Source organism: Athene noctua, chromosome 19, assembly GCF_965140245.1.
Source record: "Athene noctua chromosome 19, bAthNoc1.hap1.1, whole genome shotgun sequence".
NCBI classification, from domain to species: domain Eukaryota; kingdom Metazoa; phylum Chordata; class Aves; order Strigiformes; family Strigidae; genus Athene; species Athene noctua.
The window spans coordinates 1,670,052-1,697,740 of NC_134055.1; the positions used below are offsets into that span (position 1 = coordinate 1,670,052).

A 27,689-nucleotide genomic window follows, 5' to 3' on the forward strand; every position below is an offset into this window, starting at 1 on the left:
TGCACCTGGGAACTGGGCTTGGATGAGTTTGAACGGGAGGGAGGCTGCTGGAGAAGGTCACCTCTGGAGGTGGCAGATGAAAAAAGCAGCGTGGCCCGCTCTTCTTGGGGGAGCTTCTGGCACAGCCTGTCAGCCCGTAGGCGCTGGGTTGGCCCGTCCTCTGGTGCATGATCCCCCGGCACCCCGGGGCTCGGCCGTCCCGAGGAAGGGGCTCGCGCTTGAATCGGGGCGGGGGGGAGGTGGAGGGCAGCAAACTTGGGGGGAACCATCCGCAGCAGGGAACGGCTTGGCTGGAGCTACCCCGGGCGGGCCATGGGGGGGCTTAGAAGATGACATTAAGGCACGCAGTGATGACAAAACCGTGGGGTTTTGAGGTGCAGTGCTCAGCAAAGTCAGTACCTCTCTTGCCTCGTCCATGCGTGGTCTTGAAAAGCCGCTGCAGAGGAAGGAAAGCATCCTCTGTATCTAAGGGAGGTTGGAAAGCACACTGAAATTATAGACGTGATTATTAGCGAAGGGCTCTGGATTTTGTGCCTGCCTGAGCCTTGTTTTCCTTTTCCATTACCAGCAGATCGGTTTTATAGAGCTGTTCAGCTCTGTGTGGTCCCTATTAAAAGTTTTCTTTCCCAGGGTGATTCTGCTCCTTTGTTGCATCTGGTTCTTGAACACTTTATACTATCAAACAGCAAAACTGCTTTTATTGATGCGGTGAAGAACAATGGGATCTTTCCAACAGTGCTCCCAAAATACGCTCTTGGCTTTTTTTTTTTTATGCCTGGCTTCCAACAGTGGAAAAAATGATTAAGATATGTTAGGTTTACTCTGGTCACTTCAACAGGAGATTGGCAATACCAACAAACGATTCCGGTAAATGGATTAGCTCCTCTTCTCCAGCAAGGCTGAAGTGATGTGTGCTTGCCCTGTCCGTGCTCTTTCTGCGAGACAGACGGCTGAAAAAGCAGAAGGCGTCCACAATTTAATAGAGCGCAGATCGGGTTAGGCAGAGATGATGGCGTTGGGCTTGTGTCAGGTCACCGGAGTGTGATTGCAGGCTGGTGGGGCGTGCGTGGTCGCTGCTCATACAGCGACTGCACCCGCCGTGGCCCGGAGCCTCGCGCTCGCGTCGCTGAGATGCCATTGCCCGTCTGCGCGGAGCGGGCAGCGGGGAGGGTGGAAGAGGCTGAGCAGAGACAGAAACCCAGTTCTGCTCCGTGTGGGAACTGAGCTCTCCGTGGCATCTCGGTACTGGCTTTGGGTTTTCCATGGGAACAGAAGTCAGGGTAAGCGTGTCTGCCATACATAAAAAAAAAAAATAAAATACATATGCCACATTAAAAATCTGTATATATATATTTTAATGGCCACTGACAGCCTTTGCCCCCTGGACATATGTAAAATCTGATGACTCCTGACTGTCTGGAATGATTACTGTAAAAACAAAGCTGTTTGCCCTGTTTCAGGAGAGGAGTGTGGAGCGTTGGACGGATGCTGGGGCTGCGAGTGCCCGTGGTGTTAATGAGGAGACGCTGCGACAGCCCCCAGCAGTGGGTGCCTGGGATCCTGTGCAGCGTTCGATAACGCTGATTAAGGGAACCTCCTTGTAAGGTGGCATATACCCTCCTCCAGCTGCAGGAAGGGCTGAGGGGCTGCTGGCCCCGGGAGGGGAGTCCCCAGGGAGGTGGGAACAGGCGCTGATGAAGGCATCGGAGCCACTTTGATGAGTGTAAAGACCTGCTCTGCCCCTGGTCAGGGGAGCCTGAGAGGAGGCTCAGGCATGGGCAGCAGCAGATGCTTCCAGAAGCATCTTTTGGTTTGTAACATTCTTTAAAAAACCAAACAAACCTAACAAAACATGAGAGTGAAGTTGTGTTTAGGCTGCATTGACTTGGCAGAAGATTAGGCTTTGCAGCCTCAGGGAGTATACAGGGTTTTAATTCTGTGAGCGCATGTGGTATGTAATATTTTTATTTATTTGTCAGTTCTTTTGGAAGGCCTTATTATTTGGCCTTTGTTTTCCTTCAGATGTAAGGGACTTGTTACAACCCTTTGCTCACCTGCCTTCTACTTCTAAACTGTGCATTTCCACAGCAGGTTGCATCTGGCTTACTGGGAAAGAAAAGAGTCTATATAGAGTGATTGAAGATTTCTTCTTTATATAGTGCCTTTAAAAAAAGTGTAGTGCCATTGAAATCAAAGCCCAGCTTTCTGTGATAAAGGGCCCTGCAAATTGACCGCAGGGTCTTTCAGAGAAGTCTGTCTCCTTTTGATACAGACATTGTCGGGGGAAAAGAAAAGGGAAAAATAATGTTGCTGGTGCTCGGAGGAGTAAACAGGTGAGCATTGTTCCTGCGAGTCCTGAGGAGCGACCCTGCCTGCTCTGTGGCCACTGCTAATGCCGCCGATTCAGTCGTATTTACGAGCGTCTCGGCTCTCAACAGATTGTCGCCCCACGGAGACGCTGGTGCAGAGTAATGAAACGTCACTCGGCGCGCTGGCAGAGAGCCGGGCAGGAAAGCCACCCCCTGCACGGCCCCTCGGAGCTTTCTTCCACGCTAAAGGTGCCTCTGGGACGAGTCCTGTCAGTTAAATCTACGGGCAATTCTCAAGTTGTCAAGTAAAAGCTGGCATGAGTTTCTAAATGGCGTTAACGTAATTGATGAGGGCTTTTCCCCCATATACCAACTCCGAATATATATGTAAGAAAGTGATTATCTTCATGCAATTCATCATTTGCTTGCGGTGTGTGCTAAACCTGAACCTGTTCGCTCTGATAAGCATTTATGTACTGAAGGAATTGATGTTATCTCTCTCTCTGCCTGTGGTCTCAAACAAAAAAGCAGACTTCGAGCTTATATTAAAAAAGGGCGATTTCCCCCCTCTCCGCCCTTTCTTCTGCTCAGAGCTTTCCTGGGAACGGCACACCAGAGGGGTTTGAACTTTTTTGTTGTTTTGAACCTATGCACACAGGGGAAAAAAATCGGGTATTTCAGCATTTGCAGGGATGTTTGAGGCTGTCTCTTGTCCCCCCTCGGCCAGAGTGCAGCGTGCTGACCTCTCCCTGGTGGTGGGAGGCGGTTTCCAGGAATAGCTCAGCAAATACTTTGCTCTTACATGTGTATCCAGAGGAACAAATGGCACATATATTCAAAGCATCTGTCATAGCCAGACACTCTTTCTCACAGTAGTGTATGCTGTTTGCTTAGGCAAATACTGATACGGTGCATGAGCAGCGGGGATGGAGCCCTGGCCAAGGATATTAATAATGTCCAAGAATGTTGTGTGCTGCCTGAAGCTATAGCCTGGAGGGGTCATACTGCACAGCTCAAAGGTATTATCTTAACCTGAGGCTAAGCTTCTCATTTTTGCTGGTATTTCCCCTGACCCCAGTCAATATTTATTTCAATTCCTTGAAAAGTTGTGGGGTTTTTTTTGTTTGGCGCCTAATTCTTTATTCCTTTGCATTATGATATATAGAGTCAGCAGGGGAACGGAGAGTCCACGCTCTCCTTCCCAACCAGGGCTTGGGATGCAGTCCGGGGCGGGTGAAGCATCCGAGCGGGCTGCAGACTGTAAGAAAGTTTTCCATTGAGTATTCCATGGTTTTTCACACGCAGCAACGTTCGACCTGGACGTGAGATGCAAGTACAGCAGGTAAACCACAGCTGTGCAAGATTGATGAAGAAGCGGGGGGACTCTCTGCCTGTGGAAACGCGCCCCCGCGTGCTCGCGCCCCTGAGCTTGGTGTTGGCAGCTCCCGCGGCGGCTCGGGGGAGCGCCGGGCTGTGGGGTCGGGGTGTAGCTGTCTCATGTTGGATCTCCTGTCCCCCCCCAGCACAGAGCCAGCGGGGAGGGGACATCTGGGGACTGCAGCAGCCCCAGCCCGCTGTCGGAGCGCGGCCGTTCGCCTTCCCTTTATCCTAGCTGTGTGCTGACGGGAGGAGAGGCGCCTGCGCCTTCACACCAAAGCCTCCTTGGCTTTGCCTTGCCTCCTCCAGCTCCCGAGGCAAGCCTTTGTAACCCCCAGTGAGCCCAGGCACTGCGTGTGGTTTGGGAGGGCGCCCGCCCAGCGCGGTGGGCCTTTCCCCCCGCTCAGCCCTGAGCTGTCGCCACGCTGCTGCAGTAACCAGGTAGGCAGGAGTCACCTTGAGCGCAGCCACGCAGCCGCTTGAAAAATTTCCCCCTGTGAAGTCAATTCTGTAGACACGTCATTTCTCTCGGGGCGCCTCTGGCAGCTGCTGCGCCCCTGAACTCTCCGGCGGTGGTAATTAAATTTCGGAGGCAGGAACAAGGAGAAGGTTCAGGGTTTGGCTGGTGCGTTGGAGAGGAGTAGCGGCGGTAGCAGCTTTTGGCTTCGTTCCTTCACCACGGAGCTGCCTTGTGCTTCTCCTCCGCTTGCTGAAATCAGGCAGAAATCCTGGTCTTTGCAAATCCCATTTTTTGCCTGGAGGGACTGGCCGCTGCCCAGCTGAGGGGCTGCCAGGCTAGGCGGGCACTGGCTTACTGGGGGGGTGGTGAACCGTGGCCCCACCACCAAACCCGGGGTGTATCCGCACCGGGGGACACTGACCTACCGGTGCCTTTTGGTGGCAGGTTATCTGCTGAGGGAGCCTGAAATTGGACCATTGCTGATACGTGGCACAAATAGGCCTTGATGGGGGCAAGCGAGGGGGCTCCCAGGCTCCCCACAAGGCCCCAGCAAATGCCCCCATCGCAGCGGGCACCCATCGTCCCCCCTCCACCCAACCCACCCTTCCCACCACGGCCGGAGCACAGGCTGGCACAGTGGGAAGGACTCTCCTTGCTCTGGGTCACCCCCGGTCCCTCTCCTCAGCACACCCAGCTGGGGCAGGGCTGCGAGGAGGAAGAGGAGGTGCCATGCACGCTCTCGGCTGCCGCGGGACACGTGGAGGCACATGGCTCATGTGCGGTGCTGCGCCGAGCCCAACCCGGGGTCCCCGGGAGGGGGGCACAGGGGTGGGAGGTCTCCATCTGTGCCAGCTCTGCCTTCGACCCCATTTCTCAGGGGTAAAGAGGGGAATGACGGCATCTTCCTCGCTCGAAGGCACGCCGAGGGTGGCAGGGCTCCGGCGTGTCCCCCTGGGTGTGCGGGATGGGTGGGGGCACAAAGCCCCTCGCAAGGCTCTGGTTTTGCTGTGGTTGCTAACTGCATCCTCAAAATACAAAGGCACTTCACAGTTTTATGCTCTACTTTTGCAAAGTCAATAAATACTAAAAACTTCTGCTCCCGCGGTCAGTCACAGTGATTTTTTGGAAGGGAGCAAGCTTTTCTGGGCTCTTTGTCACAGAAGAAAAAACTCTGGGAAAGCGTGCTTCCATTTTTTTAATAATCTATTTCTATAATTGAAGGATTTCAGATTTCTTTTGTAAGAGCAAGCGCCTGCTTAAACATGGAGACAAATACAACCAATAATATGTACTTGAAATTTAATGCAAGCTAATTCATTTTGGCACAGTCCCAGATATGCTGATTAAATGGCCTGTGAAGTGCTACAATATCTTGATAATGTACATTCTACATTTGATTATATAATCAATTATGTTGCACCTAATAAAATTTAAAATTAGTGAAAAAGCTGTGAGCAGATTGTATCAGAATCAGGCTGGCTCTTGGGCAGCTTTAGGGAAACTTCTGCAAGCGTACGCTGGGAAGGAGCAGGCATGGGTGTATCTTCAAAATACCCGTCTTTGCTAAACCAGAGACTCGGTAAACGTTCCTGTTAATTTAGTGACTTGATTCAAAATAAAATAGCGTCTACAGCTCCTTCCAGCCTTGCAAAAAAAAGTCTTTGTGCACAGCTTCCCCCGTCGCTCCCTGAGTTTGCTGCAGGCAAGTTCACTAACGTTTTCTAGCCAGAGATGACCTGGCGCTGCATTGTTAAAACAGCTCAGACATGGCAGTAATTCGGGGGGGGACTTCAGAAGGGACGTTGTCCCCCTTGGCCAGACCCAGTGTTCGGCTCCATGGTTGGGGTTTTTCCATCAGTGGGAGCAGCCTAAAGGCGGGCGCAGAGCCACCCTTCACCGGCTCTTCCCTGCTCAGGGACCCTGAGTGCCCTCCCCGGGGAGGACGGGGCGTCCCGGGCAGCTCCGCCACCAGCCGCGGCCGTTTCCCTTGTCCCTGATTTCAGCGGCGAGCACTCCGTGAGCCCGGGGCTGCTGGTGCTGCTCGGCGTGACGGGGAGTCCTAGGCTGTCCCCCCGCCTCAGCCGTGCACCGGGGAGCAGCCACGACCGTTTGGCAAACGTTTCTCATTCCTTTCCTGGAAAGTTGTCGATTTCTGGGTGACTTGCTACAGCAGGTTAGGGGGAATTTGGCCAGGATTTTATGGCCCTTCGGTAAGAGAGGGTTGATGGGAAACAAATGCGTTATGGCCCCAGACAAGCTGTTGCTACATTTTTTGTTTCATTTTAAAGCAGCACTATCAACCAGTTGGAATATAGGCCTGGAGTATCGCGGGGAGTAATCTAATTAGTATGAAGTCAATTCACTAGTTCCTTTTGTATCTCGTGATTAAATAAGTGGGAAAATGGCTTGAAAATTAGGTGCTAGAACAACCCAATTACATTTCTGTAGCTTTTTGTATTCAATTTCATAAACAATTTTGCTCTTCGCTGGTTAATCAGTGAATGCCTTTTTCCAGTTTGAAAAGCACTTTTGAAATTATAATGCAATTAAATTGTGTGTGGATGTTCTGGCATAGCGAGTGTGAAAGCTGGGGGCCTGGCAGCCAGCCATGTTGTACCTTGACAGTAATGAGTTCCTGAGCTGGCAGCTTGCTGGTGTCATTCATAATATTGTCCACGCTGGGTTACTGTAAAACGCAGCCGCCTCGACTCCTTTCCAGGCAGGATCGCCAGGATCTGGGCGCCAGATCCCCTCCCTCCCTCTGCACGGGGGACAGTTCCTCAGCAGATGCAGCACATCAGCCAGCAGGACCCTGCTCGGCGCTGGACGAGCAGAGCGAGGTGTGGGCAAGCCCACGGTGAAGTTTTACATGAAGTTGTAGAGCACCTGCATGCTTGCTTTGGGTTTTTTCTTCTTTTTTCTGTTTTTTTTTCCCCTCGTGTGAACCTCTGTAGGACTGAAGGTGGGCAAGGGGAATGGAGGGGATTGTTATTTTCCTGGGAAGCATAACTGAGGTGAGGAGCAAAGCATCTCAATGTCTTGATGTTCTCAAAATTGGTGGTAGATCTGCCCTTGGCATCCCTCCTGGCTCGGGGACACAGTAGGTCCGAGCAGTGCCCAACCAGGCAGGTTGTCCCCAGGTGAGCTCACCCCGCGCTCCCACGGGGACTCTGAAGCTGCTGTTCTTCTCGCCAGCCCCAAATCCCCAAGGGCCGGGCTGTTGTTTAAGCTCCTCTCTTCCCAGCCAGAGTGCCCGTGGTCCGTGCAGCGTGTGAACGGCGTCCGGCGCCGAGCGGCGCCTCATCGGGTGCCGGCGGCTGCCCCAGGCCCGACGGCTCTTTGCAGAACATTCCCTGCTACGTGCTTCTGCTGGGCCACGGCCTGGCTCCGTGGGCCTTTTAAGGTTGGAGTTTTTCAAAGCCCTTTTTTTTTTTTTTCTTGTGGGGGATTTGTCTTATATTCAGCCCGCTCGTGGTGAGCAGGAGCTAAATTCAGCCTCCTGGGAAGGGCGGCCGAGTCTGCGTGATCGCCACCTCCCGTGATTTACAGCCGAGCACCACAAGGGGAAAGGTAGAAAGCTGTGTTAAGAGAAAAAGAAATAATGTTAGAAATAATGACTTGCTTGGCAGATTTTAACAAGTTCAGTAATGGTATTAGGTGCCCTTGGCTCAAGATAGTAACCTCCTCTTAAATGATCATTACCTGGCTAATAAAGACCTCAGAGCAGGTCATTACAGCTTAATTTAGACATAGCATCCTGTTTGGTTTGCGCAGCGTTGCCATCGTTCAAGTTGTTGAATCTATTGCCTGAACGCCGTGGTTGGGAGTTGGGGTTTGCTTGGGCTTTTCCTCTCCCGGCAGCTTAAGGCGGATTTGAGCGTTCGCTGAGCCTTGACGGCCCCTGGGCTGGGCCGCCCGCGGCGCGGGGGTGCGCTCGGGCCGGGGGGAGGACGAGGGACGTCTCCAGCTCGTCCCTGCGGCTCCGCTTGCAGCGCGTGGTTGTCGTGAGGGTGGATTCAAGGGAGGGCAGGAAGAAGTGAGGGGAATGGATGACCCTGTTCGGCAAAGCTCTGAAACGTGGGTTTAATTTCACAATTCTCTTTCAAACCAGGGGGGACCGAAGGCTTTGCCCCGTTGACATATTGTTTCAGAGAAACTGTGGCTTTCGGAGGCTTTTAGGCAGCGCTCGCCCAGGTGTCCCCTTCCCGTGGGGACCCTCCCTTGGCCGTCCCAGGACACGCCGGGTGTGTATGTTGTCCCACCCCTTCCCTCGGGAGGGGGAGCTGGTTTCAGAGCCGAGCGACCACCGCCAGGCAGGAGGGTGTGCGGGAGGGGGGGTCCGGCCTCGCGCCTTCTGCTCGCCCGCGGATGAGCCGTTGAGCTCCCCCAACCCCATTAACAGCACGTTTCAAATGCAAGTAATTACAATAACCAACCCCCACCCGTTATTAATATTTTGAAGACATCTCTTTGATAAGCCCATCTTTTCAGCCAATTTCCTATTTCAACTGAAAGCAAAGCATCTTTCCTCCCGGTATTGTAAATCTGTTGTTAAAATGAAGAAAAGGAAATGGAAAAAACGATCCCCCCAACAAGGAGACGGCAACACCAGGCTCGGTGCTGCGCCGCCTTTGTCAGCCCCGGATAGAATTATGCATCATGAATAAAAACTGCTGTCAACATGCATTGGTTTCAAAACATTAGAGCATATGGTATGTGATTATCTGTATTGTCAAATGCAATAAAGTGAATTTGGATATAATAAAAAATGTAATATTTTAGAAATTTGGTAATAAACTGTGGAAGAATTGACAGGCAGAGAGTATTTGACGCCTGTAGGCAAACAGATAAAGATGGCAGGACTTAGCGCTCGGCGAGCAACGGCTACTGCAGCCACATTAGGAGCAGCTTTAATTTCTGACAGGGGAGCCTCGCCGGGTTAGCCGGCTCCCGGGGAGCGGTGGCCTTCGTCCTGCCTTTGCTGCCAGGACCACTGGCCGCTGCTCCGCGGGCCCTTGCCCTCTGCTGGGGGGGCTGGCAGGCAGGGACAGGGGAGCAGGGCCCCCGCTGGCCCCCGCGGGCGGGTCCGCACCCTTTGGCTGCAGGAGAGGTGCCGAGTGGTGGCCAAGTGGTGGTGACGGTTCCCTTGGCTTTGCCTCCTGGCACGGTGAGGGGCTGCAGGGCGCTCGTTTTGGGGACAGAAATCAGCATTTGGGTTTGTCACTGGCTCTGTGTGCTCGCTAACGAACAGGCAGAAGCGTTCACTTGAAGCACGAGCTTCCCATTCTGGTTGTGGACAGATTAATTGGATTTTACAACCATTTGGGTTTTTCTCTGTTGGTAACAAAAAGAAAGCTGTTAGGTTATGCCACGCTTCCCCCACCCAGCTGCACTCCCATCGGTTTTGTACCACCGACTCGTTAGGGAGCTGGGAAATCCGTACCTGAAGGGAGAGGAGCAGTGAAAGGCTGTGAGGAGCAAGGGTGGGTCTGCTCCCCAGCGCTAGAGGAGCTGGAGTTAAATACTGACAAAAAAGCAAACGCTGCCCAAAGTAACTTTCTCCTTCAGTGTCTCATATTTCAGTCCGATGCTTTAATTCCCAAGCTGCTGACAAAAATGCGCCCGTTGAGATATGATGTCTCTGACGGAGAGAAGCTGAGTCGGGAACAAACTTTCGGGCCTCCTGTGTAGAAAATACAGATGCAGAAAATGCAGACGTAAGTGTATCACACGTACATGCAATTTTTCTTAGGTCACCGCTAATGCTTCTAAATGATCTGTGAATGCATTAATGGTTTCTGTTAATTAACAATATGATAAAACTGGCATTTAGTAAGTTGCTGTGTAGTGTGCGTTTCAGTCATTATGTACTCAGCGCTTTGGTTTGATTTCAGAACGTTAATAGAATCAAATTTTAATGAAGATTTGTTGTTATGAAAAATTTATTACAGAAGTTCAGGTACCGCGAACATCAGCGCGGTCGGGGAGGGGCCCTGGGGTTCCCCTTGCCCCGTGCGACCGCAAGGGCTTCAGCCAGAACCGCCGTCCCGGCCCCGGCAAGGAGAGGCACACGTGCCCCCCAGCCTGCACATCTTGGGTCAAAATGGGTCATTTGAGAGGGGGACAAGTCCCTGTTACCCTTCATCCTCCCATCAGGGAAAATCAAACCACTTTGGGTGGATTTTCGCCTGTTCAGAGGAGCAGGCTGCTACGTGGGGCAGCAGCTGCTCATCCTAAGGGGCCTTTTATTTTTTTTTTTTTTGAGCAGTGCTACCTCTGCAAATGCCGCGCAGTTGTGGGAGGACGGAGCAAGGAGCCTGAGCCTTGCAGCTTTCCAGAACAAAAGCAAAGGAGTTCTTGCTGGTGCCCTTTATCCAGCTGCGCGGCTGACCTCAGCTCTTTGCTCTCCTGCCGCGCGGGTATTGAAACGCTAGCACCTTGTATGGAGGTTTTGATCTAAGGCAGTTGTCTGCTGATTTAATTTTGAGAATTTACTCTCATGTCATGGAGTATATATTGACACTTTAAACAGCAGTAATACCTGCCTGCGTCTGCCAGGAGAACCAACTATTTTCCGTACCCACCCAAGATGCACATAAACACTAAATGGATGTGCAGGCTAATCATCTGTCTTGATGAGCGTCATTCACAGAAGCACTGCTAGAGAGCACACTTTACAGTTAAATGAGGATGATATTTTCTATCCTAGCCCATAGGTGTTAACCTTCTCCTTCCCCTTCCCTCTCCTGGTGCATCCCTCTCTGGGTTTTAGCAGGAGGGTGGGGTGAGAGCTGCTTCTCCACCGAGCAGGAGGTGCCTTCGGGTGGTTCCTGCACTGTGGTCATTGCTCTTCCCAGCAAACCCCTCCTTGGAGGTAAGGAGGTGAAATCTGCGTCTCAGACTAAGGCTGTATTCTGTGAATCTGGAGAGTTACTTCTCTGGAAACCAAAACCTCTCCTTTTGTGTGTTTGCAGCACAGGAGATTGGAGTAACAGGAAATAACAAGTTAGAATTGACAGCTTTTATCCTAGATAGGCGATCTTGAGCTTTAACGAGCTGAGTTGCAGTGTGTCAGATGAAAACTTTGAGGAAGAGACTAGAAGGTGGAGGGGAAGAAACGTGGGGCCTGGACCACAGGGAGGATTTAAGTGACTTCTCCAAAGATACAACATAAGAAGGCGGCAAAGTCGGGGCTGAGTTTTCACATCCTGGCTGTTGGGTTCTGGTGCTAATGAATGATGTTTCCCAGAGGCAGGATTAAACCCACAGGTCCTGGCTCCCAGAGTCTCAGGGTAATGACTTGAATTACCTTCACAGACAGCAGAAAGTTAGAAACATCCATGGTTCACTGTCTGAGCAATTAAAATGTCCCAGCCCCTCTGCTCGGTTCATTCTGTTTGTCTGTAAAGACAAGATGCGGTGACAGCGATTACAGGACTTGGGTTTCATCTCCCCCTCTCCGCCCCTCCCCTGCAGGATTATTAATATTATTATTTTTAGTTTTATAAGGTGGCTTGTCAGTCTGGGATGCACGGTAGCTTACTAAGTAACTTTTTCCCTTCTGATTACAAGGGATGTGTGAATAAAGTAGAATGGTATTGATTCACACCAATCTATGCATCGACTGTGTGGGAGCCACTTGCAATTCCCAGCAGCACCAGAAAGCTTTGCAACAGGGAGAAATATGACCAGGCAAGTTGAGAAAATAAATTAAACTAGTGTCAACTTTTCTTGTTTCTTCCCTCATTATTAATGGATGGAATGGGGCTCGTTTATCAAGAAGAGGAAAAATTAATTGACACGGGCTTTAACGTTATTATGCCTGGCTTGTCTGGTCGCATTTCTTCATTTTTAATTTTTCTTTACTTTTTGAAAAGCATTTTATTACAGTTTACAGGACCAGCTGCCAAAACTGTTGGTATAAACAAGAAAGCAGGTGCATAAATAATGCCACAGCAGGACTGGACCTTTCTCTGTTTCAGAGCTTAAGTAACTTAAATACTGGGAGAAGAGGCGAGGCATGAAGCAAACACAAATGAGCAGATCAGGTACGGAGACCTGACACAAAAGGGGAACGCAGCCTGAACTAATATTTCCTCATTACGATGCTGGGTGCTGCCGCGGGTGTCAGGCTGGATGTTCCTGTCCATCGGCAGGGCCGGCGGTGAGGCCGGGGCCGGCGGGACCACAGACCCCCGGGGGACCCGGGGCCGTGCTCCGCGCTCGCACCGCGCCGGCCAGGTTGGGAGTTTGAGCAGGACGGTGCCGTAAGAGCCCGTTACACGTATAAGAGGAGAGAAGAGACTGATCCTGCATTAACGAGAGCAGCAGCAGGCGACTGTTGGGTTATTCTTGCCTACCAGCGGGAGTGAGATTTAAGCAGAGCCTGCATCGCTTATTGGTATGATGTGGACCATGTAAATCCCTTCCTTTCTCCTCTCTGTGCTCTTGTCTCCTGCCCTTGGTCTTTGGGATTATTGTGCAGGCACAAAAGAGCCTTGGTGATTACTTACTTCCCAGAACCCTTTAAGGAGCTCTCTGGTGCTTTGGCATGCTATAAATGCAGCAAGAGCCAGTCCCAGCTGCTGAGACCCTACAGTCTACCCAGACAATCAGACACAGCTTGGGTGAAGCGGAGCGCTGCCGATGCAGATGAGATGAAGTGACTCGCTCCACATCATCGGGTGACCCCGAGACAGCCTGGGAGCTGAAACAGGCTTCCCCGGCTCTCCTCCCAGCGCTTTCATCCACCCGAGCATCCTTCCTGGAGGCTGAAGAGCCTCTGCCCAGAGCAGCCCCCGGCGTGCGTGCCCCCGGTGCAGGCGGCTCTGGCTCGCTGGGGACAGAGATGCCGGCACCGCGCTGGCTGGGGGGCGGCAGGCACCCCGCTCGCAGGGCTCCCGGTTTGCCCGGCAGAGCCCTCAGGGGCTGACCCCAGCATTAGCCTAGGTTTAACATTTCAGGCGCGGGATGCAATCACCTTGTTTTCCTTGTTTTAATGCGTGCATGGGCTCGAAAGAGCGAGACCTTTAACCCAATAAGCTGCTTTCGTGTAATTCTGCTGACGAGTGACGTCCTCTGTGTGTGCAAACGCAGCTGCACTATAGATCTCTGTACGCACAGAGAAAGCCCAGGCTGTGGAGAAGTTGCTGCCAGCTAGCAAAAGAAAGTAGATATATTTCATAGCAATGGTGTCGTCATCTCGGCTGTATTTTACTGAAGTTGACATAAAACCTCTCAAGTGACAACAAAGGTGTGAATTACAGTTGGTTCAAGTGTGAAAAAAGCAAAATGCAGAACACAGGAGCACCGACATTTGGTATCTTCAGTGTGGCTTCTTAACATTACTTACGGCTTCTACCAATTATTTTTTTTCTAATTACTTTAATCTTTTTATGGTTTCAGTCCCTTTCTCCAAACAATTTTTCTCTTTATTTGTGGACTACCATGGCAGAAAGTGCTGCCGCTGAGCTCTGCTTGGCTGCGCGGAGCCGTGCCGCAGAGGCCTGGGCAGCTCTCCCGGCTGAGCCAGGCCCTGGCTCCGCGTTTCGGTGAGGGAAGGGCCGTCGGAGGATGCGCCCTGTGCCGGCGGGCGTCAGGCGGCTGGGCTGGCATCCGCAAGCTCACTGGAAATGTTTCCAGGGAAACTCGGGGTTATTTGGATACTTGAGACTACCTTGCTTTGCACTAAGAAGTGGATTTTGCCAGATCCCTCCCCTGTGAATAATACACTTGTATCTGTTTCCTAATGAAAAAATCCCCTTTTGTGAGTCGCTGTTAAAAAAGCATCATTTTGTCAGCCCGCCATCCCCAAAGGACCCGGTCTGCAGGGGTGCGAGTGCCTTCCACTTGCTTTATTTAAGCTGAAGACAGCTGCATCCTCTGGTGATTGACCCCAAATATTTTAGCTTCTAATGAGCAGAGGCACAAAGTCCCAGCGAGTGAAATAAGTGGCCTGCAGGAGTGGGCTCCTGTTTCGTGCCCATGATGTGTTGCCGTAGGCAGGAGCAGGCCTGGCAGCGAGCGGTCCCCTCACCGAGAGCTGCTGCGCGGCGGGCAGCGCGGCCGGGCCGGAGGGGACACGTCTGCGGGCCAGCCCTCACCCTCGTCCCTCCGAACCGTGGCATCTCCGTGTCTTTGCGGGCGGCGTGAGTGGGAGCTGCAGCGCGGCCGTGGGGATCACACAGGATGTCCTGAGCGTCTCCAGGCTGGCGTACACCCGGGGAGGCAGGAAGGAAGGTGATTTGGGGGTGACGGGGTGAGAAATCTTCAGTCACTTCTCTAAAATTACAGGCCCGAGGGAAAGCCCGGGCCGTCGTCGCAGGCGGGAGGGCTGATGGGTGTCGGGGGAGCGGGGGAGCTCGGCAAGGAGCAGAGCTGCTGCCACGGGACGTGGAGCTCCCGGGGCCGCTGGGCGTCCGGCGGGAGAGAGCCCCTGGGCAGAGGTAGCCCCTGGGCAGAGGTAGCCCCGCCACCCCGACGGGCCACCGAGGGCTCCTTGAGGCCGAGCTGCTGGGCCTCCTCCCACAGTAACGGCGAAGCAGCTTTCCCGCCCATCGCCCCCTCCGCCGCCTTCCCCTGCCCGCCCTGCACCCCGCGAGGAGCCGGGGCCCCGCGGCCGCTGCCCTGTCCCCGGGCAGAGCCAACCCCCTCCCCTTCAGCGCGGGGGCTCGGGGAGATCCTCGGCATCGTTTCGGTGCCTGTCAGTGCCCATTAACCAGGCGATGAATAGAGTGAAATGACTCCTTTTTCTGAGCAGATGCTAAAGGAGGGTTTTTTCACCTGAAGGTCGTGAATACGTGTCTCGGCTTCCTTTAGTGATCGCGCTTGGCTCAAAGCCTCTCGTTTGGGGGCATCTGTTTGCCTCTTACTTTAGTTTTTCCCCTCTTCTTTGTCTTTTCTTTTACAGAAAAGATTATTCAAATGAATATTCAGTTTTATTCATTTGAATAAAAAACCCAACCGTTTGACTCTGTTAAATGCTTATCTCTTAAATAGAGCTTGTTAGCTTCCAATAATAGCTTCATTCAGAAGGATGCAGTATAATTTCATTTTAAAATGTGTGCTCCTTGACAACCGGAATCCTATTTATGTCACCATTTTAAACAGCCTTCTTTGTTTTGTGTTAATCTTTTTCATACACTTTCTGAGAACCGGTTTTTTGTTGACTCTTAGTACCTCTCAGAAGAAATAATTGTCTATTTAGTCCGGGAAGGTTTCTGAGAGTTTTGGTAATTTAAAAATGAGCGTGTATTCATTATGCTAACTAATAAGGCATGCATGCTGAAATATTTTTGCGTGTGTGTGCAGTTGTTAAAAGTTGGAATCTGATATTCAAAGGACCCATTACCTGTCACTTTTATGAAGTTTTTAATTCTGGGGCATATGATCTCATGGGGATTGTTCATTTAAGGAGCGATAGCATCTCTTGAATAGGTTTCAAGTGCCTGTACACGTGCAGGTTTAAATCCTCTCATTGCTTCCCAGTCAGGTAAAAATGTTGGTAATTGTAAAGGTAAAATGTTGTGAGCGTTCAGGTACGGATCGAGTGCCCTGCCTGCACTCCGGGCCTGAGCCTGCGAGCCCGGCACCCGCTGGAGCTGCCTGCCCCTCCGGAGAGGAAGGAATAAACGATGCTGTTGGGTTTTCTTGTGGACCCAGTCAGGTCTGTTTTTTCTTGCCAAGCTGGCTAGACTGGCCTGCGCGAAGCCACACAGATCTTTTAAAAAAACCTGCAAATGAATGTTGACACCTATGGATTGTTATTTTTATTCTTGTCATAAAATCTGTAAATGCAGAAAGCTGGGTGCCTATCTGATTTAATCAGACAAATAATTTCTTGATAAACCTGTGTTTAAGCCATATGGAGTGGGCTGAGAATGGGAAACTTGTTTCCGAGTCCAAAGTGTGTAATGACTGCAGTGGGCTTTCTCGCGGTGTTGTGCATATTAAGGCTAATCTCTAAATTCCCTCTCTCCCCTCCATCCTGGCAGTGAGACCTGACAAAAGTTGAAAGAGAAATCCTCAACTGCAGTATTCACTAATGAGTTACTAATGATGAAGATGTTGCTGGTGCTCAAACAATTAATGACTTGTCGACCCGGGCTGGCCGTCTCATCGCGCTGGGCCAGGCTGGTCCCGGCGGCACGCTGCTCCCAGCGCCGGTAATTGCCCAGCGCAGCGAGCCCCGGGATTCCTGGGATGCCGTATTCAGCCAGTTAACCACAAAAATTCTAGTTTTAACTACAGGTCTGTTTAAGGTAGATTTAAATGGAGTAATTTAGAAGGCAAATGAAAGACTCGAGTTAAGTAAAATACTTCAAGCTGCTGCATGCTTTAAATGCAAAGTAAAATAGTGTGAGCGCTGGGTCGGAGTCTGATGTGCTGTCGGATGATGTGTTATGCCTTGGAGGAGATGTAGAAACCATTTCTGGTGGGTTTTTTTCCCCAGTAAGAGGGTCCAAATTGGGATGGGAGCATTCCTCATTGCTACACGTACAGTGCATTCCTGAACAAGCCGTCTGGGAGCTCAGACCTCACCTTGAAACGCACTTCACAGCTTCAAATACTGTAGCCTGCAGAATGTATCTTGTACCTGTAGGCTGCCAAAACCCTGTATAGTTTTAGTAGTTTCTGCTGTGCCCCTTCAAAGCAAATCTCATTTGTGTTTAAAATGATGAAGTATTGCTTTGGGACCCCAGCACCTGCTGCTGGGCGCTTGCCGGGAGCACTGGGTCTGGCAAGGGGAGCGGGTCGGGGTGGCACCACCACTCCCCGCTGCTGGAGGGGGAGCAGGCCCAGTACTGGAGGGTGATAATTGAGTCACAGAATCACAAACTGGTTTGGGTGGGAAGGGACCTTAAAGATCATCTAGTTGCCAGCCCCTGCCCTGGGCAGGGCCACCTTCCCCCAGCCCAGGTTGCCCAAAGCCCCGTCCAACCTGGCCTTGAACCCTGCCAGGGCAGCCACAGCTTCTCTGGGCAGCCTGTGCCAGGGCCTCACCCCCCTCACAGGGGAGAATTTCTGCCTTAGATCTAAGCTAAACCTGCCCTCTGTCAGTTTAAACCATCACCCCTCGTCCTATCCCTATACCCCTTATCCAGAGTCCCTCCCCCCGTTCCCGCAGCCCCTTTCAGCCCTGGGGGGCGGCTCTAAGGTCTCCCCGGAGCCTTCTCTCCTCCAGCTGAACCCCCCAACTCTCTCAGCCTGTCCTCACAGGGGGGGCTCCAGCTCCCCGAGCATCTCCGTGGCCTCCTCTGGCCCTGCTCGAGCAGGTCCGTGTCCTTCTGCTGTTGGTGCCCCCAGAGCTGGACCCAGCCCTGCAGGGGGGTCTCACAGAGCGGAGCAGAGGGGGAGAATCCCCCGCCCCGACCTGTTCATGGCTGAGCAGAGGATGTTCGCTGGGCAAAACTATTCACCAAAAATAACACTGGGCAGTGCTGGTTTCCCCCCTCCCTTCCATCCCCCGTCGCCCCAGGCAGGGGCAGAGGCTGGTGCTGGGGGTGCCCCAGAGCCTGCTGCGATGAAGCCGTCATGGGCCGTGTCACCAGCGTCGAGTCCAGCCGTTTTCAGTGCAGTTTGGGGGATGAACTTCATCCTGTTGTTACATTTTTAAGATTTCATTAGCTTAATCGGTGTTGATGTTGACTCATCAAGCCTTTGCCAGAAATGTAGCACATTAGATTGTTTTTCATTCGTTAGCTTGATTTTCATTTGTTTTTTAAGGAAGGAGCAGGGAACATGACTGTGTATAGCTGGGGGGGGGCTGCCAGATTTCTTTAGTGCGGCCCCAGCAGAGCAAACCCAGTGTACAGCTACAGGCAGGCAGCAGGCATCAAACGACCCTAAACCAGCCCAAATCCACGGCTCGTTTGAAGCGGCAGCAGAGAAGGGAGGAACGATTAGATCAGAGGCCTTAAACGTAATGGTTTCTTGGAGGCCTCAGGATGTCCTGATGAGGTATTAGAGGAAGTAATTCAGGAAAAAAGGGACAAATAACCACCTCCGGAGCCGGGCTGACACGCGGGGCCGCCTGCCTCCGCGCGGGACGGCGCTGCGGTGCCTGCGCCGGCCCTGGCACGCAGCAGCGGGGACGTTTGGTGTTTGCTCGGGGCGAATGGAAACACAAAGTGCTTCTCTGCTTGGTTGGGGAAGCACTGGTATATTTTTCCTCACCAGAGGTAAATGAGGAATCGTCTTCTGTCTTCACGGATTTTTTTTTTTTGGGAGCGGAGGGGGTCGTGTAATGAGTCAGCTCTAATGGAGAAGTCCCGTGGAATTAAGCAAGAGATAAAATCAATATGGTTCCATAGAAATATAATTGGGTTTTGTAGAGATTGCTCTTAAAAAACCTATAAGGTGTAAAAGAAAATATGGCCTTATTGTGGTTTCTGAGCCATCATGTAACTGGGGTGTAACTATCCATTAAATTCTGCAGGATGGATCAAAAAATCCATAAGGAGGTTTTAATTCTCCATTAAATCCTATGGAAGAGCTGGAACAGAACCATATTAATTTTCCCTGAGACAATGATTCTTCCCTCCATTAGTCCGTAATAGGTTCAGCAACAGCTCCATAGACAGCAGGTGTATTTACACGTGCATGTTTTCATGAAACTTTTCCAAAGTCCCAACGGCTAAGTAATGCTTTATTAAAGTGAAACTGTCCAACTTCACTAATATTTTCCTTTCCCCCTCCCCTTTTTGTTTCTTTATTAAATAGGATTTGGCTTCGTAACTTTTGAAAATGAAGACGTGGTGGAAAAAGTCTGTGAAATTCATTTCCACGAAATCAATAATAAAATGGTAAGTTGGTTTTGCTCCGCAGCACGTGTCGGTGGCAGCGAGCTCTTGCCCCTTGTCACAGATGTCTTCCAGGCCTGTGGTGGCCCTTTGGGCCACCCTTCTCCGAGAGGTTAATAGGGTGCTGGGCGGGGGTGTCAGGGTCACAGGATGCTGAGGAGAAGCCCTTCTTCTCCACCACTACTCTTGGGAAGAGACGAACGCCTGCTTTGGGGGTTTTCAGGAGGGACGTGGACTGGAGCAGCCGTTCCAGGCCGTGGGCTCCCAAAATAGCTGTTCTGGTCAAGCTCCTGGCTCCTGATGCTGCTCGGAGGTTGGTGCTGGACCGTGGCCCCAGGGCAGTCGGGGCTCTCTGCCATCGAGCCGCAATCGCTTCCCACCCAGGCCCAACCCAGGAGCCAGACCAGGGTGAAGTTTCTCCGAAATGACAGTCAGGTCTCAGGTTGCAGGTTGCCCTGTCAGTAAAGCCACTGAGCCAGACGAAAAAGGGCATTTGTATTTCAATTGATGCAGTAACTTTGATATTTTCAGCTAAAATATTCTTTTTCCCTTTGTCAAAACATCCTTTGCTTCTCAAATGTGTATTCAGATATGCATTGTATATTGGTCTGATATGTGTTCACAGACTTTAAATTCAATAATAGAGCTTTTAGTGTGGATAAGATCAAAGCAATCTCCTTGGCATATGCTGGAGGCCTGATTCAATATTTGACTTGCTAATTTTTCCCAGGGCACTGAAATAATATTCCTCATATTGTTCCTCACTGCAATATGCATCTGAAATAAAAGTAAGGGTCCCCTTGGCAAAGTGAGTGGTGGGCTGGCCGGGCAGGGCCGGGGCAGTTCCCCTTGCCCTCGGGAAGCCTCTCGCTCCCTCTCGGATGCGTTGCTGGGCTTTCCCTCTGCCCTCTCCACGCAGGTCTCTGCCTCCCCAGCTGCCTCCTGCTCCCGGGAGCTGCCTGCCACCAGCCACCTCACCTGAGATACGTGTGGCTTGTGGGGGAGGCTCATTCCCCTGGACCTAACGTACTAAATGCTGATTAATCTGCCTTAAAACAACACAAAAAGGACTAACCCCAACTGCCCCCACCTCAGCATCCAGATGACAGACCCAACAACAAATGAGAAATGCTTGGAGTATGAACTTAGGTGAGGTTGTCAGTTGGGAGGGAGGAGCTGCAGGGCCACGCTCCAGGGTTTTCCTGCCGCTTCATGGCGGGTGGGCGCGTGCTGTGTCGTCGTTATTTCACACAACAGGTTTTTCTCCGGAGCGAGGCTCAGCCTTCGCCCGGCACAGCCCGGTGTCACGCTGGCGCCGTGCTGGGTGTAGGCTGGAAGGAGCAGCAGGGTGCTGGTGTGTCCCACAAAACCGGGGCCCTGCAGACCTGACCCGGCTGTCGGCAGCCCCCTGCGAGGGGAGGAGCCGTGGGAGAGCTGTTGGGAGGATTTCTTCCCAGATGAAAGGCTGCAAGGGAAGGTAACAGCAGTGCGGGGGACGTGGAGGATGGGACAGGGTGAAAACACTCAAGGAACATCACAAAGAGCAGAAGAAACAGTGTAGGCTGTTGGTGTTTGGTTGTCACGGATAATTAAAGGATATTCTTCCCGGCTCTCTGTGCCGGCTGGGTGCACGATCCAGGTGCCACGATGCCTCGAGCGTTCTCTTCTTGTCACTTCTTCTACAGCGCTAATTTTAAAAGCAGCCCACGAGGGAGGAGATGAGGCATGATCCTGTCTTGGGACTGACTCATCTTATCGCTGATGTGTCTGCAGATTAATTACCAAACCCGCGCAAGGCCCCGAGAGCTTGCGCAGGCGTGTGTGACCGGGAGCTGCTGCAGCTGGCGGGAGGTGACACGCCGCTGGCGGGGGTCGGAGGGACCTGCGGACGGACTTTCCGCAGCCCCTCGGAGACTGACCGCTCCTGCTTCCTTTTTAACATGCCCCCCTCTAGCGTTGAGCTGCGAAGGAGACGGGTTCTCGCAGCCCCAGCTCCAGGCGATGGGGTTGCAGCCGCTGGGTGAGCTGGGGCAGGGACCCCATCCCCAGCTGCGGCTCCGCGGGCACCCGTTCGCCCTGAGCTCACTCTTCCTCATCTCCTGGATGCTTTCATTTCCCAAAACGCAGGGGCAAGCAAAGGGTAGCGGGGCTGCTGTTGTTCACGAGCCTATTTCTAGCCTCCCGTCTCCCTGGCAGGCTATTTTTAGCCCGCCCATTCTGCTTCTGTTGCCATCCGTAAAGCTTAGAATGTCAAATGTAATATTAAACGAGCAGTGTGAAAGTGAAAAGAAAATGCCAGTGAGGTATTTCATAAATGAAACTTGGAATTTACGTGGGAGGCCAGAGACACTCTCAACGTTGCAGGGGGGAGAAGGAACAAATAAAACCCAAACAAGCGATCCCCAGAATATTGTTCCTTCGACACGAGCAGGCTGATTTGCAAAGAGAAACCTCGTTTTCTAAGAGGGCACAAAAGTAGCTGAAAAACAAACTTGATGGAGTAATTTATGTTCCTGTAGATCCCCCTGTGATAGAGTCGTTCACATCACAGGCTGCGGTGGGACAGGTGCCGGCGAGGGGTGCGAGGAGCTGAGCCTGGCCCAGGCGCTTTGCACTGAAGCCAGGATCTCAAGTCAGGCCCTGGAGCAGCTGACAAAAACATTAGGCTGTTTTAAAACCAGCTTTGGCGCTGCGTAGCACCTGTGGCTGTTTCTCATGGTGGGATTTTGTGGGTTTTATGGGTTTTTTAATGTGTCAGCACTCTGCAAGCTTCTCCCCGGACTGGCAGCCTTTGCCATGCGGCGATGTTTTAGACATGTATATCACCACATGCCTTCGGGTTTTCATTCAAATACTTTGTAGTCTAAGACACTTCCATCTAAAGACTAAAGGAAAGACTAAACTGGGCACCACCTGCAGAAGGCAGGAGGGAGCACGAGGCCGCTGGGGTCCAAGGTCCCTGCAGTAACCGGGAATGGAGGAAACACAACGTGCAGTGAAGAAACCACCTCCGACCTTGCACAGACATTTTGAGAAGCCGCTGGGTCCTTTGACAGCTGGATGCCGTGGAAGGCAGAGAACAGCCTCCAGAGGTGCTGCTGGCCCTCGTGTGTGATCCTGCTGCCCCTCCAGTTGGCGTCTTACTGGTGGTGGCAACGGGTCTGCTGGCTGCGCTGGGGGGCTGCGTGGAGCCGAGCGCAGGGGAGGCGCATGTTGTGCTGCTCGGCTGCCTGCAGGCACCACCCTGGGCTGCGGGCGGTGGGGGTGGTGGAGGTGGATGGTTCTGGAGCATTTGGGGAGACTGGTTCTGGAGCAGATGTCTTTGGGGAGGCTTGGCCAAGTGACCCTGCCACCTCTGCATACAAAGCATCTGTGTCAGGGAGCGGCTGCGGGGCTGAAAATGAGACGTGACATTGGCTTGCCCAGAGGGCCTGTCAAGGAGCAAAGAGGAAAGTTAGAGGAGGTGAAAGATTTGCTTGTGGGCATGTGCTTCATTTGGGTGCAAAAATCACCCTTCTCCCTTGTGAGCAAATTGCTTCACTCCTGTCAGCATGTCCTGATGCTTTTTTCCCAAATCTGCAAAGCACCTTGGCACTCCCTCACCCCTCCCAGCCCTCCGTGGGGGCATTAACCCTCATTTCACAGTCAAAGCAAATAACCAGAGAGTTAAGAACAATCTCCAGTGGCCAGAAATGAAATGTGGCAGCTCCAGTGCAAGGACCCTCCTGTGATCCCTGGGAAACTCTTGGAGTTGGGGTTGTCCCTTCATTTGACACAACTGTAGGACCTACCGAAAGCCAACGGGGGCTGTCTGGGGGGTGTCTGGTTGGCAGCAGGGCACAGGAAGGTGTTGCTGCTCGTTGTTTACTGTTGGATCACTCCCAGCCCATAGGTTGTGGCAGGAGAGCATTTTCGGGCACCGCTGTGAACTGTCGTGCCAAGAGGCCGACGGTCGCGGTGACGGGTTCTCTGCAGGGGTCTCACGGCTGTGGTGCGTGGGAGAGGCTGAAGCTTTGGAAGCCCCATCAGTCAGCCGAAGGGCGCTGCAGGGCGCGGGTGGGTTGGGCACGTTCCCACAGCGGTGCCCTCAGCGTGCTGTAACGGCCGGGGCTGTGAGCTGTCCGGTGACGCCGCGTTGCCAGGTTCTCCAAGGGTGGCTGGGCCCTCCCACCCACACTGGGCAAGAAGGAGCTGGGTGTTATCGGGTGTTTGGGGACAAATTAAATCGATAAATCTTGAGAAACTCTGGCAGACTCCTCTGCTCACCTGTAGCTGCCAACTTCTTTTACAGTCTGAGGACACGACATCCCATTGTCCCCACCCCACCTTCGTCAGTGATCGAACGCGGTTTTTTAGATATGTTTATAACCTTTCTCCTGTTGCCTGGTGTAGCCCTGCCTCTGCGGCAGGACTGGGGGAATACAGATTTCTCTGTTAGAGGAGCGATAGTTTTGGCTTGCCAAGGCCTGAGCGGCATGGCGTCCCCGAGGCAATCGAATCGCAACTAACTGTGAATCACACGTTGCTGGCAAGACAAAGTTGCCTTGTCTTTGGGTGGTAAAATGGTTTTTTGTGCATTGTGAATATGTGCGCATTCTGCTTTCCTCAAAATAGCCCTGGTTTCCCTGGAAAGCTCTTAGCCAGGGGGGTTTTTGAGACATCCTGGTGCTGAGAGCTGACAGCCTGTTTTGTTGCTCTGGGTATAAGAGGCTTTTCACTCCCCATCTCAGCCGTCCTGGGTTCTAGTGGCTTTGACTGCTCGGCTTGACCCAAGAGTACCCCAGTGTAACGTTAATTCTTCAAACTAGACTAAACAAAAATAGTGAAATTTCGTTTCCCTGACTCTTTTTTTTTTTTTTTTTCAGCCTTAGAGTTAAAACTTTCTTTGTTAGGCTGCTGAAAGTGAAGCACATCCCTCATACGGGGGAGGTGGAAAAAAATCTGGAAATTATTAAGATGTGCAGAAACGCTGAACTGAAAGTTTGTGCGAGATCCAAATTTATGTACAAAGTACCCGCATCGGGCGGGCTCTTGGGGGTGATTCGGTACGGAGCTGAGCACCGACTCGTAAATCCAGACACGTTCCCTCTCGGAGAAGCCCCCCTGCCCATCCCGCTTTGCCGGCACGTGTGTGACGTCTCTGCCGCCTCCGGGGCTTGACCCTCGCAGTAACCGTGGCTGCAGGATGGTTAACGGCCATCTCCATCCCATTCCCTGTGAAGGACAGGGCTGGCTTCTTGCAGAAAAGCAGCCTGGCCCCTTTTTTTTCTGCTTTTGCTGTCTGTGTTGGCGAAGAGGCACCATCCAAGCCCATCGCCGGTCTGCTAACGTGGTGCTTCACCTCCTGTTGCTGCATTTTCCCCTTTTGCCAACGGGATGGTGCGTGGCAGCTTCTGCAAAGCACCTCGAGGCCTGACGTGGCTGAATGGGGAGTGTCAAAATCCGCCCGAGCTGGGGTCACACAGCCCCTTCCCAAGGGATGGCAGAGCGGGGCCAGGGCTCCTGCTCCGGTGTCATCCCTCCCAGGGGGAAGAGTCTCTGCTGGATAAAGGAGGATATTTTTGTCCTCGTTATGGGGTATATTTGTTTACAAAGGCTTAGGAATTATTTTTCTTTCCTACTGGTGACTTTTTCTTCCCCTTTAAATCCCAGTTAAAACTTCTTCGCAGCTCGCTGCCATTCCCTTTATATCCTCGTGTGCTGTGAAAATCATAAATTACGCTAGTCTTTCAGAGAGCAGCAGTAGGCTGTTTTGTGGTTGCAAAAGCTAATTACTGGGTTATTGTTTCTAACGGTGCTAATCCAAACTTCATTTTCCTGTTAATTGTCCGTCGAGCCAGGCTAGATTGTTTTTATCATCCTGACTGTTCGCAGCGCAAGCGGCCGCGAGGTGTAACCAATGCCGCCGTGACATTTGGAGCGGAGGCGAACCCGAAAAATGTGGTGGCGAAATGAAATGACACACTTCTGGTGCTCACCCCCCATCACTGGGCTGGAGAAATTAGATTGGCAGACTCCCGTTCGATGCCCCTCTGATTAAAAACAAGCAAAGGACAGTGGGAGAGGGTATTGCGGAGCTCTTGCGCTGGCGGGCGGGGAGGGAGGCTGGTGCTGGTGCTCGGCGTTGTGAGCTCGCCGTGTCCCCGGGCTCTCGGGGGGGTTGGTGGAGATGGGGGGGGTCACAGCAGGCTGATGGCTTTGGGCTGTGGGGCTTCCTAGGGACACCCGGGTTTTGGGGGAGCACACAGCCCAGTTAGGCTGAACTCCCCCCCCTCCCATCGAGGCTCATCAAAGATTCATGGATGGGAAGTTTTCTGCTTCCTTTTCTCTCTCTTTTTGTCTTAATATCAGGGCCCGGGAACCCCGTGGGGCACCGTGGGGCTCTCCATCGCCCGCTCAGGAGTGTGTCTGCACCGTCCCACACCTGCGCGTGTGCACGGGAGGGTGTTTGTGGGCGTGCAGGGGACGGGGGCGCGGAGGGGGCTGGCCCTGGCTGGAGGACACCCGCAGCTCTCCGTGGGACGTGTCTCTCCCGGAGGTCTTGCCGCCCCGACAGCGCTGAAGAGGAGACGGAGGGAATCGCTGGCCCCGCTGGGGCTGTGCCCGAGTTTCGGGGTGTCTGAGAGGGGGTCTCTGCAACACCGAGTCCGGGCTGTGCACACACACATCCCCACTCCAACCATCCCTGGGCTCTCTCTGCCCTTCTCCCGCTGCCTCCTGCGCGGACCCAAACGCTTCTTGGCAGAAAAGTAGCAGAAGTTGAACTGCAGAAGAATTTCACTCCAAATTTCACTGGGTTGGGGCAGCGTATTTGCAAGAAGGGTGTGTTTTGACAGCGTTGGCAGCGTCTGAGCATTGTAGCTTTGGGAAGTGTTGCAAGCAAGCAAAGTAAATACGGGCTGTGGAGGTTTGCAGCCGAAAGGGGAGGAGTAGGTGGTTTTGTTTAAAATACTCCCATTACAGTCAGTTAACCTTTATGTTACCTAAATGAAAATTGTATAAACCTGAAATTTGCGCTGATCGGGTTGCTTAGGAACAGGCGGTTGGTTTTCATAAGACAATGAACACGCAGTCACTGATCGGGCTATTAGGCACCGAGGTGTTTAGCCACAGTATCCTGCTTTGCCGGGGGTAGTCGCGTGCGGGGCCCTCACCCACCTTCCCCTGCTGGTGCGAGGGGTGGGGGCGATGCTGGAGACGCGACCCTGCTCGGAGCCGACCCTCCTGGTTGCCCACCACCAGTAGCCCCGTTGCCCAGCCCCTGCCCACAGGCTGCTGGTGGTGCCACGGCCGGGCCGAGGGCTCCGGGGCCACCGTGGCTGCCAGGTGCACGGCCCCGGCCGGCGGCACTCCCGCTCTGGACTGAGCAGGCAAGGGCTGGGGGGGCTGCAGATGTGCAAAGAGGATGAGGAGCTGGTTGAGGAACAAAGTTAGAGGCGTAAAGCTCAAACCTCTAGATTCAGCCTGAGACCTTTACTCTGAGACCAGCGATTCGCGTCGTGCGAACGGTAGAGGTGGGGCAGAGGGCGGCTCAGCTCGGGGCTCCCCCGCACCCCGCGCGGGGCTGCACTGCGTCCCTGCACGTTGTCCTTCTGCTCAGGGCACGGCCTAAGGTGCAGAGTCATAGAAAGGGGTTGGGACAGCTCTGGGGGGCTCCAAACCGGCTTGGAGGGCCAGCGCCGAGGGGAGCGCGGGGGCAGTCAGGTCAGCAGTGCCAGAAAACGTGGCAAAGTGCTTAATTTCTCCCTTTTCCTACCCAAAAAGAGGCTGGGGCCCAGCACCCGGTGGTGAGGCCGGGGGTCCTGCGCGTCCTGCTGCTGGCTGGGCTGGGTCACCACCTCTCACGGGGTGTTGGCGGAGACGCACGGTGGGGTTCAAGCGGCATAAAGCAACTTCAAAAGGCAGCGGGAGTAACTGGAAGTGAAAGAATGCAGATCGTTTATTAATAGGGTTTACAGAAATCTTCTGCTGGGTAGAAATATTGATTCCTTATTCCTATTTTAAAAGGAGCTTTTTGTAATGATCACCAAGAGTCATTTTCTGTTATCGATTGCAATAGAGCTGTGCTGGAGACCTCCCTCCATTCATTCCACGCCCGCGAGTACCATTGCGAGGGAACGCAGCACAGGTTTTCCTTTCAGGAACAGGGCAACTTCTTAAATCAGCATTTCTGTCACCTTTCCAGCGGGGTTTCGCCGTGTGTGTTTAAAGAGACATACATGTTTGCTCTTTTAAATCCGTTCACGCTATTCTTAAAGTTCACCTTTGAGGGGGAGGCGGTGTGGGGAGGCAAATGCTAAAAATAAAACTCACCCCCCCCTTAAGTAGATCAGTTCTGCATTTGACATTTACATGGAATTCATTTGCATCTCATTTGTACATGTTTCTGCTCAATAGGTAGAATGTAAGAAAGCACAACCTAAAGAAGTGATGTTTCCACCAGGGACGAGAGGAAGGGCACGTGGATTACCGTATACCATGGACGCTTTTATGCTAGGGATGGGAATGTTGGGTAAGTGCCGGAGCCACCACACACCTCCCGGAGCCAGCGGCTCCCGCGTCTCCCTCATTTCTGAACACTTGAGCCATAGGGGTGAGCAAATCCCAGCACCTGTGTGGGTGCGAGTCTAAAACTTTAACAGGGGTGGAGTGGGGAAAATAATCCTGTCTGTGGTAGATGATTAACTCACACACACACACACACACACACACACCCCTTCCTGGAATATAAAAATTTGCATT

General features: G+C 52.6%; 1 protein-coding gene across 13 annotated transcripts in view; it reads left to right on the forward strand.

Annotated features, from left to right (window-relative positions):
• MSI2 (musashi RNA binding protein 2) overlaps positions 1-27,689 on the forward strand; it is a 253,179-nt gene that overhangs the window by 176,408 nt on the left and 49,082 nt on the right. For all 13 annotated transcript variants that reach the window (XR_012634867.1, XM_074923064.1, XM_074923065.1 and 10 more), the window contains 2 exons: positions 18,868-18,950; positions 27,345-27,459. Coding sequence is in view for 12 of the 13 variants with exons in the window: in XM_074923064.1 (XP_074779165.1) it covers positions 18,868-18,950; positions 27,345-27,459 (198 nt within the window). In the remaining variant the exon portion in view is untranslated. The remainder of the gene's footprint in view (positions 1-18,867; positions 18,951-27,344; positions 27,460-27,689) is intronic.